Genomic DNA, 24,561 nt, shown 5'->3' on the forward strand with positions numbered 1-24,561 from the left:
ATACCCCCTATAACCTCACCCCTGTTGTTATCTAGTCTAGGTGTGAAGTGCCTTTCTGTTATTGTGTGAGTAATCCATTGTCCTTTTGTAAGTCAGGATGTGATTAGAATCTTGTTTAACTAACCATTGTCTGATGTTTGTCTCATTGTATAATATTTGTTTCTATTTGTGTAGTAACTACCCCCATTTGTTGGAAATGTATAAAAGCTGTGTTTTCTGTGCAATAAAGCAGTTCTTATTTCACCTGAATGCTAGTCTGTCTAGTCATTTAGGTGGGCTCCTGCTAGAATCACTTTCCTGGGCTACATAGAAATCACTTTCCTGGGCTACATAGCAGCCTGTTGTGAAGGATGCAAAAACGCCTTTAAAATGCTCCACACAAAAACAAATCAAAAAATATATTTAAAAAAAGTCCACTTTACCATATGTACAAAAGGAAACTTGAAAACAGTTAAGAAAAAGTAAAATATCTAGGAAATGAGATACCTCATACCTCTTAAAGGCAATAGAATGCTTATGAATTCTCCAAGTAAAAAAATAAACTTGACCACACCCCCTAGAATGGCATGAACACAGTCAGCCCCCTGAGACACCTTTTGCTCTATCCAGCTAGACTCATTTACCATAACAAAATAGAAGATTGTAAGGTAGAGATGTGCATTCATTTTCGCATTTTACTTTAGTAAGGGTCCAGGGACCCAAATGGCTTAAAAAGAGGATCGGGTTAGAACGCTCTTCACAGCTTGTTAGGGTAAGTATGTAGCTACATATTGATGTTTTGCCTGTAGCTTTGAAACATTTACATTTGTTTAACTTAAACAAATGTAAATGTTTAATGAAAATTCGATTCCCATTTCGATTTAAACAAAATGAAAACCGAATAGTGCAGGCAATGAATTTCCCTGAATATTTGAAACAAAAATGTGATCAGAAATTGTCTTCCCTACACATGCCTAATATAAGTCATTATACAATTGTATTTCCTAAGTGTTGCTGATGTAATTAGTGTTAGTGGTTTGTGTTTGATGTGTGAGATATTATGTGCTGGGCACTTACTGCAAACTATGGGCTAGATTACAAGTGGTGCACGAAATATCGTGTCCGCATGAACTAGTGCTCATATTACAAGTAGAAAGTAATTGTGAGCACACAAGCGCAATCACATTTTACACTAGTCAGATTAGCGCAACTGAAGACCTCGCAATATATATACGTGTATTAATTTATATGTGTATATATGTATATACATATATACACATATAAACACATATATATATATATATATATATATATATATATAAAAACATGTATAGACATATATAAAAATATATATACTCTTTTGAGCCTTTTCCAATCAAATACCTGAAAACATGAAAACGCCTTTTTACTCATTTTAATATTTAATAATGTGTTTAACTGTATATTTACTGTAAATATTTTACATTCCAATTTTCTTCACATAACGAAAACGTTTTATTTATTTTTAAATATGTATTCCTATATATATATCTGTAAAAGTAGTAAATGAGTACAGCACCTGTTGGTTCCTTAAAGCAGGTTTTAGTTCTGTGTGATGCCCGTGGAGAAAGGGTTACTGCCACCCTTACAGCAACATAGACAAATGGAATCCACAGCACCAATTAGGTAAAAGAAAATACCTTTATTTTCACATTACATGCGACGTTTCGGCCTTCACAGCCTTAATCATGCATACAAAAAACTTCAGCCTCTGTCCACAGTATATAGGCTGATCAATTAAAACATTAATTACAAACAGATTTGACAAAATGTTTCGCACAGAGCAATTACTCCCTCTAGTGTTAGTCATATTTTACTACATCCTATAAAATTTAACTCTCAAGTTACCAAAATACAATTACTAGAGGAGTTTCCACTGAATGTACAAGTGTCATTAAAAACAAGAAAATATATAGGAACAAGTCTTACTGCAATCTTATATTTCTATAGTAACACTACTAAAGTATATTACTGACACATTTTACCAATCTTACTGATAAACTTTACCTATGTGTTTAAGTGAACAAGTGACTTTACCTATGTGTTTAACTAAACCAAAACTAACTAAAAAATTTTTTTGAAGAAAATGTTTTTTGTTTTGAATTTTTACTTTGTTACATTTAGAGAAAGACAGAGAAATCTATTTCTCTATTTAACCCTTTAGGGTACATACAATCTAATTTATGGATCCAGTAAGTTTCTTTTTGTTTAAGGATCCTCTCCCTGTCACCCCCTCCTCTTAATGTGCCTACATGGTCAATAATCTGCCACCTAATTTGACTTATGTTGTGGCCTGCCTGGATAAAATGATTAGAAACAGGAGCTTCTTTATTACCACATCTCAAGTTGGACTTATGCTGATTAATTCTTTCCCTGCCTTTTCTAGTCGATTCTCCAATGTAAATAAGAGAACATGGGCATTTAATAAGATAGATTACGTAGGATGTCTCACATGTATAATAACCATTAATTTTATATTTATGCCCTGTTCTTGGATGGGAAAATTCTTTCCCTTTTATCATTGCATGGCAATTAGAGCACCCTAGACAGGGATAAGAACCATAAGATTTCTGACCCATATGGCTTTGTTTAAGACTTTTGGAGGGTCCCAAATCATTTTTAATCAGTGTGTCTCTCAAATTTCTAACCCTCTTAAAGGCCATAATGGGATTATTTTGGAATATCTCCATATCTCTATTACAATTTTTAATAATATTCCAATGCTTTCTTATGATTTTAGTAACTTCAGTACTGTATGAATTATATTGTGAAGTAAATACCATCCTCCTACTTTTATTTTTACCATTTTTATTATTATCTTTAGGGGCATTATTATCCCTGTACATTTTCTTCTCTCTCTGAAGCCTTGAGATCTCTTCCTTAATGAGGTTTTCAGGATAACCTCTGCTAACAAATCTGTTGCCCATTTCCATCATTCTGGTAGATAATATTTCTTCATCCTTCACTATTCTACAGACCCTAAGGAGTTGACTCCTAGGGAGTGAGTCTTTTAACCTAGTTGGATGGAAACTATCATAGGCAAGCATAGTATTCCTATCAGTGGATTTTCTAAAAGATCTGTTTTAAGGGTCCCATTATCCTTATAAACCCTAGTGTCTAAGAATTCCACTGAAACCTCACTATGTATAAGGGTAAATTCTATCCCTGGGATAGCGGAGTTTAAGTCACATACAAAGGATTCTAGGGATCCAACGTCACCCCACCACACGCCCAAACACGTCATCTATAAAACGCCACCAGGCTGCACCATATTCCAAGAACATCTTATTAGTATATACAAAATTCTCTTCAAAGCTGTTCATGAACAGGTTGGCGTATGCTGGGGCAACGTTGGATCCCATTGCAGTCCCCCTGACCTGTACATACCAGTTGTCTCGAAATAAAAAATAGTTCCAGTACAGGATAAGAGTTAATAAATCACAAATAAATTCTATTTGAGGAGAATTATATGTACCAGTACCACTTAAAAGTTTCCTAATAACTCCTATACCTGTCTCATGCTTAATGGCAGTATAAAGACTTTTTACATCAAGTGTGAAGAGTATATATTTCTTACTGGGTAGATGTAAACTGTATAATTTATCAAGGAAATCACTAGTATCTTTGATGTAGGCCGACATTTTAATTACTTCATGTTGTAAAATTTTATCAAGGAAAATGGCTATGTTAGTGAAGATAGAATCTACACTGGAGACTATGGGCCTCCCTGGGGGGCATTTAGCATTTTTATGCACTTTTGGCACAGTATAGAATATGGGTGTCCTAGGATGTTCTTTGTACAAATAATCAGATAATTTAGTATCAATAATATCATTCTTAACTGCCTTGGCAAGTATGTGTTTAATTTCCTTTTGTATTTTAAATACTGGATCCCCTGCAAGTGGATGATATGTAGTATTATCTTGTAATTGTGACAGTATTTCCTCTACATAATATTGTTTATCAAGAACAATGGTGGCACCACCCTTATCTGCTGCCCTCACTAAAATATCTTTCTGTTTTTCTTTTAAAGATTTAAAAGCCTGTTTTTCCTCTAAAGTCAGATTGTCATTTCTCTTATTTTTACCACCTTGTTTGGAGATTTTTTCTTTTAAGTTACACCAATCATTGTTTACCATTTTGATAAATGTTTCCACACTGTTGTTACTAAAATTGGGCACAAATGTAGATTTGTTTCTAAGACCCATCTCCTTAGCCCTAAAACATTTGCTGGTATCTAAAGCATTTTGTGCACTAGGTGTTACTACATCTCCTTTATTAAACATTATTTGCAACCTTAAAGATCTGTAAAATAATTGCAAATTTTTTTCAATTTCAAATACATTTACATTACCAATAGGGCAAAAGGACAGTCCTTTGTTGAGCAGTTTGTACTCATTGTCCGTGAGCTCAATGGAGGAAATGTTTAGAACCGTCTGTTTGGCTCCGTTGATTCCTCATGTTTCCTCTGCCTCTCCTGCTCCTTGTGCTCCGGGTGTCCAAGGCGGTGCTTGTGTTTTCTACCGCCTCTATGCTGCCTTCGTCGCTGGATAAAAAAGCTGGTGAAGCCTTCCCTGCAGAGGATTCCTGTGAAGTCTCGCTGACATCATCTCTATACGCCTGGTTCTCGCGAGATCCTCCTCTGTTGCGAGTATTACCGTGGAAACGTCGGCCTCTCATGAAGCTCCCTCTGTCTGAAAACGATCCTCTCCATCTATACACTCTCCCACTGAGGTAATCCTGTTCATCCCTCAGGAACTTGGATCGCTTGGTTTCCTTAATCTCAGTCTCCATGATTTTGATCTTCATATCTACCTCTTTGATCATCTTATCCAGCTCATCAACGGTAAGTATTTTGCTCAGTTCACTTGTTGTTTTCAGTACTTGCTCTCTTTGTATTTCAATTTCTTTTAGCAAGTATTCCACTGTCAGGATTAGCAGATCGTATGAGCATTTGTTTAAAATAGCCTCAAACTTGTTGCAATATTCTTCATTATTTCTCAATAGAGTAGGCCTGGTATTCATCCTCAGGCCTCTGGGGATACGTCTGACTTTATGATACTCAGCCAGCGTTGTAGCGTGTAAGTCCCAGGCTGTAATCCTCCTCCTTGTATATTCTATACTGTGCCAAAAGTGCATAAAAATGCTAAATGCCCCCCAGGGAGGCCCATAGTCTCCAGTGTAGATTCTATCTTCACTAACATAGCCATTTTCCTTGATAAAATTTTACAACATGAAGTAATTAAAATGTCGGCCTACATCAAAGATACTAGTGATTTCCTTGATAAATTATACAGTTTACATCTACCCAGTAAGAAATATATACTCTTCACACTTGATGTAAAAAGTCTTTATACTGCCATTAAGCATGAGACAGGTATAGGAGTTATTAGGAAACTTTTAAGTGGTACTGGTACATATAATTCTCCTCAAATAGAATTTATTTGTGATTTATTAACTCTTATCCTGTACTGGAACTATTTTTTATTTCGAGACAACTGGTATGTACAGGTCAGGGGGACTGCAATGGGATCCAACGTTGCCCCAGCATACGCCAACCTGTTCATGAACAGCTTTGAAGAGAATTTTGTATATACTAATAAGATGTTCTTGGAATATGGTGCAGCCTGGTGGCGTTTTATAGATGACGTGTTTGGCGTGTGGTGGGGTGACGTTGGATCCCTAGAATCCTTTGTATGTGACTTAAACTCCGCTATCCCAGGGATAGAATTTACCCTTATACATAGTGAGGTTTCAGTGGAATTCTTAGACACTAGGGTTTATAAAGATAATGGGACCCTTAAAACAGATCTTTTTAGAAAATCCACTGATAGGAATACTATGCTTGCCTATGATAGTTTCCATCCAACTAGGTTAAAAGACTCACTCCCTAGGAGTCAACTCCTTAGGGTCTGTAGAATAGTGAAGGATGAAGAAATATTATCTACCAGAATGATGGAAATGGGCAACAGATTTGTTAGCAGAGGTTATCCTGAAAACCTCATTAAGGAAGAGATCTCAAGGCTTCAGAGAGAGAAGAAAATGTACAGGGATAATAATGCCCCTAAAGATAATAATAAAAATGGTAAAAATAAAAGTAGGAGGATGGTATTTACTTCACAATATAATTCATACAGTACTGAAGTTACTAAAATCATAAGAAAGCATTGGAATATTATTAAAAATTGTAATAGAGATATGGAGATATTCCAAAATAATCCCATTATGGCCTTTAAGAGGGTTAGAAATTTGAGAGACACACTGATTAAAAATGATTTGGGACCCTCCAAAAGTCTTAAACAAAGCCATATGGGTCAGAAATCTTATGGTTCTTATCCCTGTCTAGGGTGCTCTAATTGCCATGCAATGATAAAAGGGAAAGAATTTTCCCATCCAAGAACAGGGCATAAATATAAAATTAATGGTTATTATACATGTGAGACATCCTACGTAATCTATCTTATTAAATGCCCATGTTCTCTTATTTACATTGGAGAATCGACTAGAAAAGGCAGGGAAAGAATTAATCAGCATAAGTCCAACTTGAGATGTGGTAATAAAGAAGCTCCTGTTTCTAATCATTTTATCCAGGCAGGCCACAACATAAGTCAAATTAGGTGGCAGATTATTGACCATGTAGGCACATTAAGAGGAGGGGGTGACAGGGAGAGGATCCTTAAACAAAAAGAAACTTACTGGATCCATAAATTAGATTGTATGTACCCTAAAGGGTTAAATAGAGAAATAGATTTCTCTGTCTTTCTCTAAATGTAACAAAGTAAAAATTCAAAACAAAAAACATTTTCTTCAAAAAAATTTTTTAGTTAGTTTTGGTTTAGTTAAACACATAGGTAAAGTCACTTGTTCACTTAAACACATAGGTAAAGTTTATCAGTAAGATTGGTAAAATGTGTCAGTAATATACTTTAGTAGTGTTACTATAGAAATATAAGATTGCAGTAAGACTTGTTCCTATATATTTTCTTGTTTTTAATGACACTTGTACATTCAGTGGAAACTCCTCTAGTAATTGTATTTTTGGTAACTTGAGAGTTAAATTTTATAGAATGTAGTAAAATATGACTAACACTAGAGGGAGTAATTGCTCTGTGTGAAACATTTTGTCAAATCTGTTTGTAATTAATGTTTTAATTGATCAGCCTATATACTGTGGACAGAGGCTGAAGTTTTTTGTATGCATGATTAAGGCTGTGAAGGCCGAAACGTCGCATGTAATGTGAAAATAAAGGTATTTTCTTTTACCTAATTGGTGCTGTGGATTCCATTTGTCTATATATATATCTGTATGTATCTATACCTGTATATATTTATATTGATATATATATATATATAATATATAAAATAGTTTCGGCTAGATACGAGTTTTGCGTTAGAGGCTGTGCGGTGCTAACGAGCAGTTTATGCTCACCGCTCACTTACAGACAGCGCTGGTATTACAGGTTTTTACAAACCAGACAAGAAGTGAGCGTTGAGCAAAATTTTGCTCATTACCGCACTCCAATACCAGCGCTGCTTACGTTAGCAGTGAGCTGGTGTAACGTGCTCATGCATGATTTCCCCATAGGAATCAACGGGGAGAGCCGGCTGAAAAAAAGTCTAACACCTGCAAAAAAGCAGCGTAAATCTCAGTAAGGCAGTCAAATTGATTCCTATGGGGAAATACATTTTACGTCTACACCTAACACCCTAACATGAACCCCGAGTCTAAACACCTAATCTTACACTTATTAACCCCTAATCTGCTGCCCCCAACATCGCCGACACCTACGTTATATTATTAACCCTTAATCTGCTGCTCCGGACACCGCCGCCACCTACATTATAGTTATGAACCCCTAATCTGCTGCCCCCAACATCGCCGACACCTATATTATATTTATTAACCCTAATCTGCCGCCCCCAATGTCGCCGCCACCAACCTACACTTATTAACCCCTAATCTGCTGCCCCAATGTCGCTGCTACTATAATAAAAATATTAACCCCTAAACCGCCGCAATCCCACCTCACAAACATTACTGAAATATTATCAGCCAATTATCAGCCAATAGGATTGAGCTTGCATTCTATTGGCTGTCCCAATCAGCCAATAGAATGCAAGCTCAATCCTATTGACTGATTGCATCAGCCAATAGGATTTTTTTCTACATTTATTCCGATTGGCTGATAGAATCCTATCAGCCAATCGGAATTCGAGGGACGCCATCTTGGATGACGTCAATTAAAGGAACCTTCATTCAGTCTTAGCCGTCGTTAGAAGAGGATGCACCGCTTCGGATGTCTTGAAGATGGACGCGCTCAGTGCCGGATGGATGAAGATAGAAGATGGCTTCTGGATGAAGACTTCTGCCCGTCTGGAGGACCACTTTGCCCGGCTTGGATGAAAACTTCTCCCAGCTTCATTGAGGACTTTGGGCCGGTTGGCTGAAGACTTCTCCCGGTAAGGTGATCTTCAAAGGGTTAGGTTTTTTTTAAGGGGGTATTATGTGGGATTTAGAGTAGGGTTGGTTGTGTGGGTTTTAATGTTGGGGGGGGATTTGCACTTTTTTTACAGGTAAAAGAGCTGATTACTTTGGGGCAATGCCCCGCAAAAGGCCCTATTTGTAATTTAGGGTAGGGCTTTTTTATTTTGGGGGGGCTTTTTTATTTTGTTAGGGGGATTAGATTAGGTGTAATAAGTTTAAAAATCTTGTAATTTGTTTATTACACTTTAGTTAAGAGTTTTATGCTACGGTGTTGTAGTGTAAAACTCTTAACTACTGACTTTAGAATGCAGGTACCAGTGTTGACAGGAGAGGGTCTAATGCTCACTTTTTGTCAGACTCGTAATACCGGCGCAATGCATGTCCCATTGAAAAAGAGGATACGCAATTGACGTAAGTGGATTTGCCGTATTTTCAAGTCTGGCCAAAAAAGTGAGCAGTACACCTGTACCTGCAAGACTCGTAATACCAGCGGGCGTTAAAAAGCAGCGTTAGGACCTCTTAAAGCTCCTTTTTTAACCTAACGCACAACTCGTAATCTAGCCGTTTGTTTGTCCCCATCTTTAACCTCATACTTCTAACCTGTTAGAGGTTTTTTGATTCTGACCTCGATTATTTTGGTATAACCATTATTTTTAACATATCAAATAAATTCAATATAGTTTTACCGTTCACCAGTTTATTGGATGTCTACTGTAATCATTGTCTTTAAGTCTAACAATTATTTATATTTATTATATTTATATTTATTATATTTATTGTTAAAATATATTTTATATTGTTTTATCTTCTTCATATCTTATGAGATCAGCCATAATAGGGAATTACATCTCCCTATTTTAGAAATATATCTCATTCATTTGAGGTATTCTCCAGTGAGCCCTATTTTCTTCATAAATGGAAAGGGTCCACAGCTGCATTCATTATTTTGGGAAATATGAACCTGGCCATCAGGAGGAGGCAAAGACACCCCAGCCAAAGGCTTAAATACTCCTCCCACTTCCCTTATCCCCCAGTCATTCTTTGCCTTTCGTCCCAAGACGTTGGCAGAGAATTGTCAGAAGTTTGTTTTCGTCTTTTATGGAGGGTAGTACTCTTCAACATGGGACGGGAGTTTTAAGTAATCCTGTCAGTCTCTCAGTGAGGGCTTGGATGAAAGTTAGAGTCCGGAGATGCAGGAAGAGTCTTTCTGCAAAAACCATCCCGACTCAATTTAACAATTCCACAAGCAATCAGCGTTGTCGCACTTCGCTTCGCTACCTGCTTCCTTTTTTCAAGTCCATGGCGGAGACGAGGCTACTATCTGTCACACTTGAAGGGCCGTGTTCCTGTTCCACGGCATAGATTACGGTAAGATTGTTTCATTTTACTTCTTCATGATTGTACTGTAACTCATTTGTTCCTGCGAACTCACATGAAAAATACAGGGTCTCAGTGGGACTCCTTTAGTAGGGGATTATTGAACAGGGTTTTTTTTTTATCATGTTTGTTATGTGATTCAATCTGTTTATTTGTAGTGTTAGCGGGGCTCGTGACTTTTGGAACATAACAGGCTTTCGAAGTTTTTTTGGACTGTACGGTTCACCTTGTGACTGGGCGTGTTTACGCTCTGGTCTCCCATTTCCACATTCCTGACTGTGTGGCGATGGAGAAATCTAGTTGTCTGGTTAATAGGAGGTGGTGACTGAGTGCCCCAGCCATTGTGGGTGTCAGTTGCCATTTAAATTGTTATATATTTAGTCCATTTTTTGGTATCCTTTATCCAGTTATGGAGGATACTGATGTTGAGATTGTTCAACTTTCTGATTCAGATTCTTCATCCTGTGACGAATGCGAATTGGCCCCATTGACTCAGGACAGTCAGTTATGTTCTTTAGGCGTTCTAGAGCACCTTGTTCCTCAGGCTCGGGGATTCAAGGGACTGCTGAGACATCTGCTTTGGGGGGCCCTGTCCTCCAGGAGGTGAGTTCCCTACCGCTCCCTACTACTACACATGCGGGTAACCCAGATTATGTTTTTTGGTGGATTGTTCCCCCCCGGAAGTTGTGGCACATTTTCGCTTTTACATTTGCAATTGTGTTCGTGCCCAATTGCCCCAGTTCTCTCGGCCACAGGAGGGCATGTGCAGTTCCCTGTGGGTGTAACTGCTCCTGAGTGTTGTGCCTTTTGTTACAGAACACTTCGTGTTCTACTTAGACATGTTTTTGAGCTGTTTGGGGACCCCTACCCTTCCTGGTTATGGGACTCATCAGTCTCTTCCTTTGAATGACTCACCTCGTTGGACATGGGGGGATGAAGTAATCTCCTTTAAGTCTTGTTATCGAGATCCTTCCCAGTTTTGTTGGAATAACAGGGTTTCCATTAGGCTGGTCCTGCAGATCTTGCTGTTCTTCTTGGGCGTTAACCCTCAGGTTGCCTGTTACTTTATTTTATCTGGTTAGGATGAATTTTATTTTCTTTTTTCATACTATGTTTCCTGCGGGAAAATAAAATCTCTGGGATCGATACTCGCTGTTTACTTCTACGGAAGTTGTTTGGGCCACGTTAGTCCCATGCTTGTCTGTTTTTCTTCCTCCCTCTCTGAGGGTGGATTTAGCCAGCTTGGCAGCTATGACCCTGGTTGTAGGCTGGTCCTGCCTGGGTTCAGATATTCTGTCTCGTGGCTTACTCAGACACGTGGCACCTATTATACCTTGCTGATCAGGTTGGGGTGCCGAGTGCTATTAACATTATTTATGTTCTTGTTAATTGTTTTACAAGTTTCAGCTAAGCATTCTCAAGAGGACTTGCCGGTCTGTGTGGCTCTCAGGATTGTTTCAGTCCTAAATAGTCAACTCTCTGGTGACTGGGTCAGTGAATTTGCTGCGCAATTCTCTGTTGTTTCCGATACCCTAGGAACGTAGAGTATTCTTTCCCATGTGCTGGGAAAATTAGAGGGTTTAGCGCCTCTTTCCGCCGGTTGGGGCGGTGTTGCTTTAGGAAATTGTCCTTTTTGGACTTGTTCCTTTAGTGGTTCTCTTCTTCATTGAGACCTCTTGGATTGTCCATTTCTCCTTGTGGATGGGTCGCCTTCGAGGGTCTTGGATTCCTTTCGGGAGTTGGTTGTTCCGGACATTGGACAGTGAGGTCCTTTTGGGCTCCAGGTAGGGGTTCTTTCCCGGTGTTGGAATGCTCTGCATCTCTTTCTTGGGATAGAAGAGGTCCTAGTGGTTTTCCACTCATATGGTTCAGGTATTGGTATCCAGGTGGCATCCAAACCCATGTTTTACTGTCCTCTGACTTAAAATCTGAGGTGATGTGGAGGCTTGATGTTGCTCTGTTCGGGTTACTTGTTCTCACTCTTCCCCTTGTGTCTGGAGCTTGTGGCTAGCCGGACAGCTAGCTCAGCATACTAATGCTCTGTGGCTACTCTGTACTGTAGCAAACCGAGGGTTGCTAGTTTGATCCCTGGCAAGATCTACTCAGCCTTTCCTTCTTTTGAGGTTGATAAAATGAGCAGCACCATGTGTCCCTTAAGGGGGATTAGTTGCATTTTTAAGCACAGTCATGTTAAGGTGGCTTAGACGCCTGTTAGCTCTAGTGTCCTTTTATGGCCCTGACTCTTTAGAGTGTTGGGCTCCTGCAAGGGGTGGTCTCTTCCCTTTGGGTCGGGACTTGCAAGGGCTTCTTGCTTTTGGTATCCGGGTTATTCTGGATTTTTTCCCCTGGGAGGTCTGTTTTTTTTATATCAGAAGATTGTTTAATCTTAACATTTGTGGGGCCCGGGCTTCTTGTCCTGATCTTCTGGTTGTCGAGGGTTTTACTCTGTGTTTTCTCTTTGTGGATCCCGCTGTGGGATGTTAACGGACCTTATGATCCTAGGATTGGCTGGGGGTTCCCAGTTTCTGGGGTATTTGGGCTTAGCCCTTGTTCTGGCTGTTCTGTTCTACAACTTGGCCAGATTTGCTTAGAACCGGGACTCCTTGGAGCTTGTCTTGTACCAGATGGTACGGTTCCCTTTGGGACAGCCAACTGACGTGACCTGATGGTGGGCTTTCCTGCCTAGCAAACAGAAAGTTTGCGGTTGCACAGTTGTCACTTTTGTGCCTGGTATATATGCTAGAGCACGATGGTGTTTTAAGGGGTTCTACCATGTTCATCAGTGACAAGGCCTTGTGTCCTCTCGGTTCTTCCTACAACTTCCTGTCTTATGGGCAAGTGTTTCTTGATGCTCTCCCTCTTCAAGGAGATCGTTGCTCCTCCTTACAGAGGATGTGGTTCCCTTATAAAGGACCTCTCCTGTGTTCGGGAGGTTGGAACAGATGTTTATCTTGTTCCGGGATTGATCTGCTCTTTGAGTTGTTCCTATCCATCTGGGGAACTGCTGGCTCTGCATTGAGACTTAGTCGGATGGCTTTGCTAGATCTCTTTAGGTCTAACGCCCTGCCCAGTTGTCTTTAAGTTGAATTGGCTGTGTCCATTCTTCCGCCCTCTTTGGGGGCTGGTTTTGGGGTTCCTTTCGGTTCCCTTGCTTTCAGATCTGCCTTTGCTTGGGCTGGTCAGCTAGGTGTAGGATCTGAGATCTGTTGTTCATCCTCAGGTCTTAGGGGTTACAGTGGACCTTCTCTTTTAGAGGTTTTGGGCCTCTCCCCCTTTGAGATCTGTAAACAGGCTTGGCGGCCTGGATTGCCTGGAGAGTGTCCTCTGTCTTGGAGGTTGGGCAATCTATGTCTTTGAGGTTGGGCAGTCTGCTATTTTGTGTGGCCGCTTCTTCCTTAGGGATAGTGTTTTCTCTGTGTCTTCTTTCAAATGGCAGCGTGTTACTAGACTCAGATATTTATTCTCTGAATTTGCTACTTGTTTTCTGTTTGCTCAGTCTCTGAGTTCTGACGTTTTGAGGACTTTGTCTTCAGCTGTCCTTTTCGGTGCTGTTGCACGATGTTTGGGAGATGTTTCTTTTCCTTGATGATGCCTGGTTGCTCCTTGTGGGTTGGGTGTCATCTCCCCTTGTTCTCTGGATCCTTTTGGGTCTCTCTGGATTTGGCCTTCCTTTGAAGCATTTTTTTTACTTTATTGGATCTTGCTGTACCTTTTGGGTATCCCTTTGGCTCACCCTTGTCCTCTATCTTTTTGGGGGATTTTGGTACTGTACTAGTAAGGGTTGTGTGGGGACCGACTGCTGGGCGATGGTTCTCCTGGAGGAGTGTTGGAACAGTGAGTCTGCTTTGCGGTCTCTAGTTAGACTTTCGGACTATCTGCGGGTCAGTGTCGTTGGGGCCTTTTCTTTCTAGTTTTTTTGCCCGTCTCCGATGAAGCGGGGTTTGTTTGGATTGTGGGTTTTTTTTTTCAAGCCTGGTGCCCTCAGAATGGGCCCTCCTATTGTACCCTCCCATTTTTGCATTCAGTGTTCTCTATAGCTTGGGTATTGTTTTCCCAAAAGTAATGAATGCAGCTGTGGACTATTTCCATTTATGAAGAAAAACTTAAATTATGATTACCTGATCATTTTTAGAGTCCACAGCTCCCCACCCGTATTTTTTCTGTGGGGCGTCTTATGTTTTATTCTTCTGGCACCTTTTCACCCTAGGTATTTCTTCTACTGTTCCTTGTTCCTTGGCAGAATGACTGGGGGATGTGGGAAGGGGGAGGAGTATTAAAGCCTTTGGCTGGGGTGTCTTTGCCTCCTCCTGGTGACCAGGTTCATATTTCCCAAAAGTAATGAATGCAGCTGTGGACTCTTTCCATCTGAAGATAAAGAAAATTATCAGGTAAGCATAATTTCAATTTTTTTTATTTTGATTTGTATTTATATTCAGTGAATCACTTATCAGCACTCTATCTTTATCTTTTGGTTGAAGCGGCTTGATCTGCTCTGTAACAAACCAAGCTTCAAAGTTCAGTTTATAGATAGATAGATAGATAGATAGATAGATAGATAGATAGATAGATAGATAGATAGATAGATAGACAGATAGATATAAACTAGGATTGAAATTTCCACTAGCCCACTATTACCTGACGAGTAAAAATGTAGACTTTTTCCTATCTTTAACATTTTAGTGGATCAGTAACTTTTTCTGTCTGGGCTAGTAAATTGTAACCCCTAACTACTCAAATATAGTGTATTTTTCAACCCCTAGTAATGTAAAATACATATAGACCTTTCAGTATAGAGGTTGACTCTAACCAAGCTATGATAATATATTAGGAATGGCTTGACAATTTATGCTTATGTTATTTAAAATGCATTATACAACAATAGATACAGAAGGTCAGAAGGTTATGCTGGACAACTACCTAAATTTCACAAAAAAGATATTGGGTATGTTAAGGAAAGGAGCGTAAACTGTTATCACCATCTCACACCACTTTTACAGATTGATAAACCAGGGTTCTGATAAGTTGAGGCCAATAATGTGAGTCATAAGGTATAATGGGCCCTATCATACTCCAGTTTGCCTCTCCCTCTGGATCAAAAGACTGGTAAAAAATGCATACAAAGAGAGATGCACTCTACCAGGAACAAACAGCAGCTCAGTAGCTTGTTCTATGGCAAGTTACCATCTAAGAGTAGGCTCTATTAGCCCAGTTTTGCCTTTCACAGAGGAAAAAGGGGCAACCAGACATGGACTCATTGCTTAGTGTGCTTAGAGGAATATGGCTAAATCTCACTAACAAGGCCCAATGAAGGCTGAAATGATCATCTGGGGTTGCGGTGTTCCTTGTTCAGAGAGGAATTGCCTGGTATTTCAGCGTTGGACTGTAATAGGCAGGATCAGACTGATATACTACAGGAAAGTTCTACTCTGTGAAAAGCATTACTTTGCTAAAAAGAAGCTGCACCCAGGTAGTAAATCGCCAAAGAACAGACTAACAATGTTATTGAGCTGGCTATTCATTCCTGTGAGTGAGCTTCTCTCTGTGTGTATCAAAAGACTGGTAGAGTAATTCCAAAGTCAAAAATACAATTATACTGTATTCCTTAATTTCCCCATCAGCATGTAAAAGAAAATTACTATTCAATTTAGTAAGGGCAGCATAAATAGATAGCAGAATACCCAATATAGAAGAACCCAACTCAGCTATATGGCTAACATTTTTCTCTGTAAGCAGTGAGGTAGTCACTTTGGATATTTAACAAGCAGTTAAAAACTGCAGTTATAACATAGTAAGAGGCGAGGGGAAGCTTCCGAATCTATTTACTTGGTGCCAAAGTTGCTGCTCCTCTGTTGTCCTGTCTCCATAGAAGCTGGGGTAATAGGGGAGAATAAACCATGTCTAGGGAGCACAATCCTTCCATGAACATCAGTGATAAAGCCTCTGTTCTTGGTACAGGTGTAACATTACCATAATAAATCAGCAACTTTTGCAATGTTGACTTGGGTGTGACATTTGAAATTGGGTTGTGTATATCCTTAGAGAACTCCTTTCTGTGTTCCTCTAGCAAACCACATAGTACTGTGTAGAGACTATCCTTTGTCAGTGGCAGAGATTTGGATTGGAGCAGTACATGAAAACTTCGGCCCAGCTCTCTGAGAAACTAAGACTTGGAGGGGGTTGCTTGAAGCTGCTTGGGCTGCTCCGTAATGTACCAAGCTTCAAAGTTCAGATGTATTGGGCTGCCATTCAAAATATAAAGTTCAATCAATGCTGTAGGCACACAATACATAGAGGGAGGGCACCAATAGCTTGTGAAGATGAATACAATTAAAAGGATTAGCTGTCATTCAAGGCAGAGCACACAATGCTAAGTTCCATCATGGCCGCCATCCTTAAGTTCTTCCCCCAAACAACATATTTAGCCTGAATTTCACAAATGATTTGCTTCTAAATGAAATGTAGAATTTAATGAAAAAATGTAATTTGTTAAAGGGACAGTCTACACCAGAATTTGTATTATTTTAAAAGATAGATAATCCCTTTATTACCCATTCCCCAGTTTTGCATAACCAACACAGTTATAATAATATACTTTTAACCTCTGTGATTATCTTGTATCTAAGCCTCTGCAAACTGCCCCTTTATTACTTGCAGTCTAGCCAATCAGTGCCTGCTCCCAGATAACTTCACGTGCACGAGCACAGTGTTATCTATATAAAATATGTGAAGTAACACCCTCTAGTGGTGAAAAACTGTTAAAATGCATTCTGAAAAGAGGTGGCCTTCAAGGTCTAAGAAATTAGCATATGAACCTCCTATGTTAAGCTTTCAACTAAGAATACCAAGAGAACAAAGCAAAATTGGTGATAAAAAGTAAATTGGAAAATTTTGGCCTAGGCTGTCCCTTAATTAAAAGGCTTTGGAGTCAATGTTGAAAAGTAAATTTAAATGTGATGTGGATAGTGATATATATTTAAATAATTTTGTATGATTTATTTTTACAGATAAATATACCTTAAGTCTCTACAGTAGGAATTACAATATTATCTGTACTTTTAAGAATGTGGCAAATAATCTGTATCTCGCGTATGAGGGTGGCGTACTTACACTAAAGGTAAGCTCTGTTTTTTTCTTTCTGTAAACTCTCTATGATTTATTTTTAGATCCAAGGCTTTTATATTCATTTGTATGAAAATACATTTCTGTTTAATAAGTACTGTCTGCTTTCTGGCAAGTAAAAGAATACATTGTATTCCCAAATTATTATTAGAAAGTGGTCAGCCTTTTTCTTTCTAGAAAATGAACCATTAACCCCTTAATGACCAGTGACATATTATACCCCAGACAATCCCTTAAACCCAGACAAATCCCTTAACGATCAGCAACGTACAAGGTATGTCGCTGGTCGTTAAGGGGTTAAAGTCTTGGGGGACTTATGTTAAAAAAATCTGTGCTGTCCCTCAAGTGGAAAATAATCTATCTGAATCTGAAAGAAAAAAAACAGAGAGTAAATAGAGAAGAGAATAAAACAAGACAATTGGGAGGAAAAAAACACATATAATAGTCAAGTATAACAAGCAGTAAAAAAGGGTCCAGATTTTTAAAGATTTTTAAAGATATATTTAATTAATGTGCCATTTTACAGTGTACAACATGCAACTATGGAATATTAATGAAAAATAAAATCACAGATGTGAGATCAATAAATCCACAACTTGATATTGGAGTAGTGCCTACTGATCCACTAGTAATATTGACTGTTTCCTTGTTAACCAATAAACAAAAGATATTGCACTGTGTCAGAATGCAATTTGTCTATAGAATAGGGGGCGCCTATAGTATAGCACTCAGAGGACTATAGAGTGTCAATAATAATAGTAAGTATAGAATACAAAAAATATATATAGAATATCAGTGCCGATGAGCCCTATTGGCAAATGAGAATTCTATTGGCAAATGAAATTTCAACAAAATAAAATTGGCAAATAAAATTTCAACAAAATATAAGATAAATCTCACATAAATATAACAATAATATAAACTAATAAGTGGTAGTATACAAAAAAGTCTTTAAATTTCAGATAGGTGTTGAAGAGGCAGCAATCTGTAGAGGACCCCGGCCAGGATCCAACAGGACTAATCTAAAAGCAGAGAAAAAGACAGATGCGCCACATGGCCCAATATTGTTTGATCCACAGAATTTGATTATCAGATTGTATTATATCAAACTCCACAATTTTAAAGCACTCCAATTAGTGCAGTGGGAGCAGTCTGGGATCTATAACAGTCACCCAGCAGACCGACCTCTTGGGGTGCAGATGGATGTTCTGTAGCATTGGGAGTGCTTTTAAAATTGTGAGTTTGATATAATACAATCTGATAATCAAATTCTGTGGATCAAAACAATATTGGGCCATGTGGCGCATCTGTCTTTTTCTCTGCTTTTAGAATGCAATTTATAGTGAATGTACATGTAATCAGACTCTTTTCTCTTACACCTGTGCTTCATCAGAGATGGGTTTGTGTAAGACTGACTAGAAACTTTAGATAAGATTAGCACTATATACTATAAAGTGTAATTTTCAGTGTCTTAACTCTCAACCTGTCAACATCTATGGCCTTAGATTAGTTGGCTTTTTCAGAGTTAAACTACATACCTATACCGTATATTATATTAAACAGGCTGCATTATGTTTCATTACTAAGATGATCTAATTTTAATTTAAAACCATTATAACACATTAAAATAACAAATACATATGTTCTTTTTGTTGTTTTGGATTTAATGTAATAATATATATATCTATTTATATTGTTTGCATATTCTAAAATGGAAATCAAATGGAATATGGGTATTATTAGCTATTTGCAGACTAATTAAACAAGAGATAAGCACAAATAAATGATAGCACTACATGAAATGACAGTAGTTGTGTTACATTTACAATTTGCACTTTTATTTAAGTTACTTTAGACTTTAAATATAAGTTTTTATTATATTTTAATTGTGTGTGTGTTATATTTCTTTTAAATGCACTTTTGACTGATTTATAGCAATATATTCTAGGTTTTTGATTTGTTCAAATTTGGGCTTCATTTTGAATGTTTCACTGTAACTAGTTTATGATAATATGTTGCCTATTTCTTTGTATCTTTACATACTGCATCTATTATGCTTTGATTTTTTTCTAAAGTAAAATTAGCCTTGTACTTTCGGTAAATAAGCTGAAACTGGGGAGTTCCTTGGGCTAAACAGGGACATTCCTTTAACTTTTTCTGAAGTTCACAACCCTCATCATACGGGGGTAGTTATCAAGCCGTCTACTTTTCTGCTTCGCCGGCCCAATTCGTCCGCCCTTAAGCTCGCCTACCTTCGCCGCCACGGACCTTGAATACGTTCACCTAAGTTATTAAATAAAGCTGTCAAAAAGCCCGGGGGCGATGAGCAGCGGACTGTGACAGTTATCACTCATCCGATCTCGCTGCCCTTCGGCTTTTTCCCAGCTTTATTGCTAGCCTGTCACTAAGCAACTCACACTAAACTACACTGTTCTACCCCCTATACCGGCGCCCCCGGAGGCCCCCGCAACTAAATAAAGTTACTAACCCCCTAAACGCCGCTCCCTAGACCCCGCCGCAAGTCTTACTAAATGTATTAACCCTAAACCGCCGCTCCTAGACCCCGCGCAAGTCTTATAAATGTATTAACCCCTAAACCGCCGCTCCCGGACACCGCTGCCACCCTACATTATACCTAGTAACCCCTATCCTGCCCCCCCCTATACCGTCGCCCTCTATTATAAAATTATTAACCCCTATCCTGCTGATCCCGCACCTCTCCGCAACTAAATAAATAGTTTAGCCCCTAAAACCGCCGCTCCATGAACCCGCCGCAACCTATAATAAATTTATTAACCCCTATCCTGCCCCCCCACTACGCCGCCGCCACTGTAATAAAATTATTAACCCCTAAACCTAAGTCTAACCCTAACCATAACGCCCCCCTAACTTAAATATTAATTAAATACATCTAAATAAATTAACTCTTATTAACTAAATGAATCCTATTTAAAACTAAATACTTACTTATAAAATAAACCCTAATATAGCTACAATATAAATAATAATTATATTCTAGCTATCTTAGGATTTATATTTATTTTACAGGTACCTTTCAATTTATTTAACCATGTACAATAACTATTAAATAGTTATTAACTATTTAATAGCTTACCTAGCTAAAATAAACTGAAATTACCTGTAAAATAAAAACCTAACCTAAGTTACAATTACACCTAAACACTACACTATACTTTAATAAATTATTCCTATTTAAAACTAAATACTTACCTGTAAAATAAACCCTAAGATAGCTACAATATAAATAATAATTATATTCTAGCTATCTTAGGATTTATATTTATTTTACAGGTAACTTTGTATTTATTTTAGCTAGTTAGAATAGTTATAATAGTTATTAACTATTTAATAACTAACTAGCTAAAAGAAATACAAAAATTACCTGTAAAACTAAATCCTAACCTAAGTTACAATTAAACCTATACTACACTATCATTAAATTAACTAAATAAACTACCTACAAATAACTACAATGAAATACAATTACATAAACTAAACTAAAGTACAAAAAATAAAAAAAGCTAAGTTACAAAAAATAAAAAATTAAGTTACAAACATGTTAAAAATATTACAACAATTTTTAAGCTACTTACACCTAATCTAAGCCCCCTAATAAAATAACAAAGCCCCCCAAAATAAAAAAAATCCCTACCCTATTCTAAATTACATAAATTTCAAAGCTCTTTTACCTTACCCAGCCCCTTAAAAGGGCCATTTGTGGGGGCATGCCCCAAAAAGTTCAGCTCTTTTGCCTGTAAAAGAAAAATACAACTACCCCCCCAAATTAAAACCCACCACCCACATACCCCTAATCTAACCCAAACCCCCCTTACAAAAACCTAACACTAATCCCTGAAGATCATCCTACCTTGAGTCGTCTTCACTCAGCCGAGCCACCGATGGAACTGAAGAGGACCATCCGGAGCGGAAGAAGTTAATCCTCCAAGCGGCGCTGAAGAAATCTTCCCTACGATGAAGTCATCATCCAGGCGGCGCTGAAGAAGTCTTCGATCCGGCCGATGTCATCTTCAAAGAGGCGCTGAAGAGGTCTTCTATCCGGGCGAAGTCATCTTCCAAGCCGGGTCTTCAATCTTCCTTCCGCCGACGCGGAACCACCTTCTTCACCGACGGACTACGAGAATGACGGCTCCTTTAAGGGACGTCATCCAAGATGGGTCCACCTCAATTCCGATTGGCTGATAGGATTCTATCAGCCATTCGGAATTAAGGTAGTAAATCTGATTGGCTGATGGAATCAGCCAATCAGATTCAAGTTCAATCGATTGGCTGATCCAATCAGCCAATCAGATTGAGCTCGCATTCTATTGGCTGATCGGAACAGCCAATAGAATGCGAGCTCAATCTGATTGGCTGATTCCATCAGCCAATCAGATTTTTCCTACCCTTAATTCCGATTGGCTGATAGAATCCTATCAGCCAATCGGAATTGAGGGGACGCCATCTTGGATGACGTCCCTTAAAGGAGCCGTCATTCGTCGTAGTCCGTCGGTGAAGAAGGTGGTTCCGCGTCGGCGGAAGGAAGATTCAAGACCGGCTTGGAAGATGACTTCGCCCGGATAGAAGACCTCTTCAGCGCCTCTTTGAAGATGACATCGGCCGGATCGAAGACTTCTTCAGCGCCGCTGGATGATGACTTCATCGGATGGAAGATTTCTTCAGCGCCGCTTGGAGGATTAACTTCTTCGCTCCGGATGTCCTCTTCAGTTCCATCGGTGGCTCGGCTGAGTGAAGACGACTCAAGGTAGGATGATCTTCAGGGGATTAGTGTTAGGTTTTTGTAAGGGGGGGTTTGGGTTAGATTAGGGGTATGTGGGGTGGTGGGTTTTAAAGTTGGGGGGTAGTTGTATTTTTCTTTACAGGCAAAAGAGCTGAACTTTTTGGGGCATGCCCCCACAAATGGCCCTTTTAAGGGCTGGTAAGGTAAAAGAGCTTTGAAATTTATGTAATTTAGAATAGGGTAGGGATTTTTTTTATTTTGGGGGGGCTTTGTTATTTTATTAGGGGGCTTAGATTAGGTGTAAGTAGCTTAAAATTGTTGTAATATTTTTAACATGTTTGTAACTTACTTTTTTATTTTTTGTAACTTAGCTTTTTTTATTTTTTGTACTTTAGTTAGTTTATGTAATTGTATTTCATTGTAGTTATTTGTAGGTAGTTTATTTAGTTAATTTAATGATAGTGTAGTATTAGGTTTAATTGTAACTTAAGGTTAGGATTTATTTTACAGGTAATTTTGTATTTCTTTTAGCTAGGTAGTTATTAAATAGTTAATAACTATTTAATAACTATTCTAACTAGGCTAAAATAAATACAAAGTTACCTGTAAACTAAATATAAATCTAAGATAGCTAGAATATACTGTATTAATTATATTGTAGCTATCTTAGGGTTTATTTTACAGGTAAGTATTTATTTTTAAATAGGAATAATTTATTAAAGTATAGTGTAGTGTTAGGTGTAATTGTAACTTAGATTAGGATTTATTTTACAGGTTACATTCAGTTTATTTTAGCTAGGTAAGCTATTAAATAGTTAATAACTATTTAATAGTTATTGTACATGGTTAAAATAAATTGAAAGGTACTCTGTAAAATAAAATAAATCCTAAGATAGCTAGAATATAATTATTATTTATATTGTAGCTATATTAGGGTTTATTTTCTAAGGTAAGTATTTAGTTTTAAAATAGGATTCATTTAGTTAATAAGAGTTAATTTATTTAGATGTATTTAATTAATATTTAAGTTAGGGGGCGTTAGGGTTAGGGTTAGACTTAGGTTTAGGGGTTAATAATTTTATTACAGTGGCGGCGGCGTAGTGGGGGGCAGGATAGGGGTTAATAAATTTATTATAGGTTGCGGCGGGGGGGTTCTGGGAGCGGCGGTGTAGGGGCTAAACTATTTATTGAGTTGCGGAGAGGTGCGGGGATCAGCAGGATAGGGGTTAATTATTTTATAATAGAGGGCGACGGATAGGGGGGGCAGGATAGGGTGTTACTAGGTATAATGTAGGTGGCAGCGTGTGTCCCGGGAGCGGCGGTTTAGGGGGGTTCATACTTTATAGACTTGCGGCGGGGTCTAGGAGCGGCGGTTTAAGGGGTTAATACAATTTATAAGACTTGCGGCGGGGTCTATGAGCGGCGGTTTAGTGGTTAGTAACTTTATTTAGTTGCGGGGGCCTCCGGTGTGGGCGACCGGTTATAGGGGGTATGAACAGTGTAGTTAATGTGTGAGTGCTTAGTGACAGGCTAGCAATAAAGCTGGGAAAAAGCCGAAGGGCAGCGAGATCGGATGAGTGATAACTCTCACAGTCCGCTGCTCATCGCCCCGCGGCTTTTTGACAGCTTTATTTGATAACTTAGGTGAACGTATTCAAGGTCCGTGGCGGCGAAGGTAGGCGAGCTTAGGCGACGTATTGGGCCGGCGAAGCCAGAAAAGTAGACGGCTTGATAACTACCCCCGTATGATGAGGGTTGTGAACTTCAGAAAAAGTTAAGGAATGTCCCTGTTTAGCCCAAGGAACTCCCCAGTTCAGCTTATTTACCGAAAGTACAAGGCTAATTTTACTTAGAAAAAAATCAAAGCATAATAATGCAGTATGTAAAGATACAAAGAAATAGGCAACATATTATCATAACTAGTTACAGTGAAACATTCAAAATGAAGCCCAAATTTGAACAAATCAAAAACCTAAATATATTGCTATAAATCAGTCAAAAGTGCATTTAAAAGAAATATAACACACACACAATTAAAATATAATAAAACTTATATTTAAAGTCTAAAGTAACTTAAATACAAAGTGCAAATTGTAAATGTAACACAACTACTGTCATTTCATGTAGTGCTATCATTTATTGTGCTTATCTCTTGTTTAATTAGTCTGCAAATAGCTAATAATACCCATATTCCATTTGATTTCCATTTTAGAATATGCAAACAATATAAATAGATATATATTATTACATTAAATCCAAAACAACAAAAAGAACATATGTATTTGTTATTTTAATTGTTTATAATGGTTTTAAATTAAAATTAGATCATCTTAGTAATGAAACATAATGCACCTGTTTAATATAATATACGGTATAGGTATGTAGTTTAACTCTGAAAAAGCAACTAATCTAAGGCCATAGATGTTGACAGTTTGAGAGTTAAGACACTGAAAATTACACTTTATAGTATATAGTGCTAATCTTATCTAAAGTTTCTAGTCAGTCTTACACAAACCCATCTCTGATGAAGCACAGGTGTAAGAGAAAAGAGTCTGATTACATGTACATTCACTATAAATTGCATTCTAAAAGCAGAGAAAAAGACAGATGCGCCACATGGCCCAATATTGTTTGATCCACAGAATTTGATTATCAGATTGTATTATATCAAACTCACAATTTTAAAAGCACTCCAATGCTACAGAACATCCATCTGCACCCCAAGAGGTCGGTCTGCTGGGTGACTGTTATAGATCCCAGACTGCTCCCACTGCACTAATTGGAGTGCTTTTAAAATTGTGAG

General features: G+C 38.2%; 1 protein-coding gene across 1 annotated transcript in view; it reads left to right on the forward strand.

The window, feature by feature from the left end:
- Positions 1 to 17,118, forward strand: part of LOC128664566 (uncharacterized) — a 101,536-nt gene extending 84,418 nt beyond the window's left edge. Inside the window, exons 7-8 of the mRNA XM_053719384.1 lie at positions 16,885 to 16,994; positions 17,044 to 17,118. Of these exons, the coding sequence (XP_053575359.1) occupies positions 16,885 to 16,994; positions 17,044 to 17,118 (185 nt within the window). The remainder of the gene's footprint in view (positions 1 to 16,884; positions 16,995 to 17,043) is intronic.
- Positions 17,119 to 24,561: the final 7,443 nt, after the last annotated feature.

The sequence above is a fragment of the Bombina bombina genome, chromosome 6 (assembly GCF_027579735.1).
Source record: "Bombina bombina isolate aBomBom1 chromosome 6, aBomBom1.pri, whole genome shotgun sequence".
NCBI lineage: Eukaryota > Metazoa > Chordata > Amphibia > Anura > Bombinatoridae > Bombina > Bombina bombina.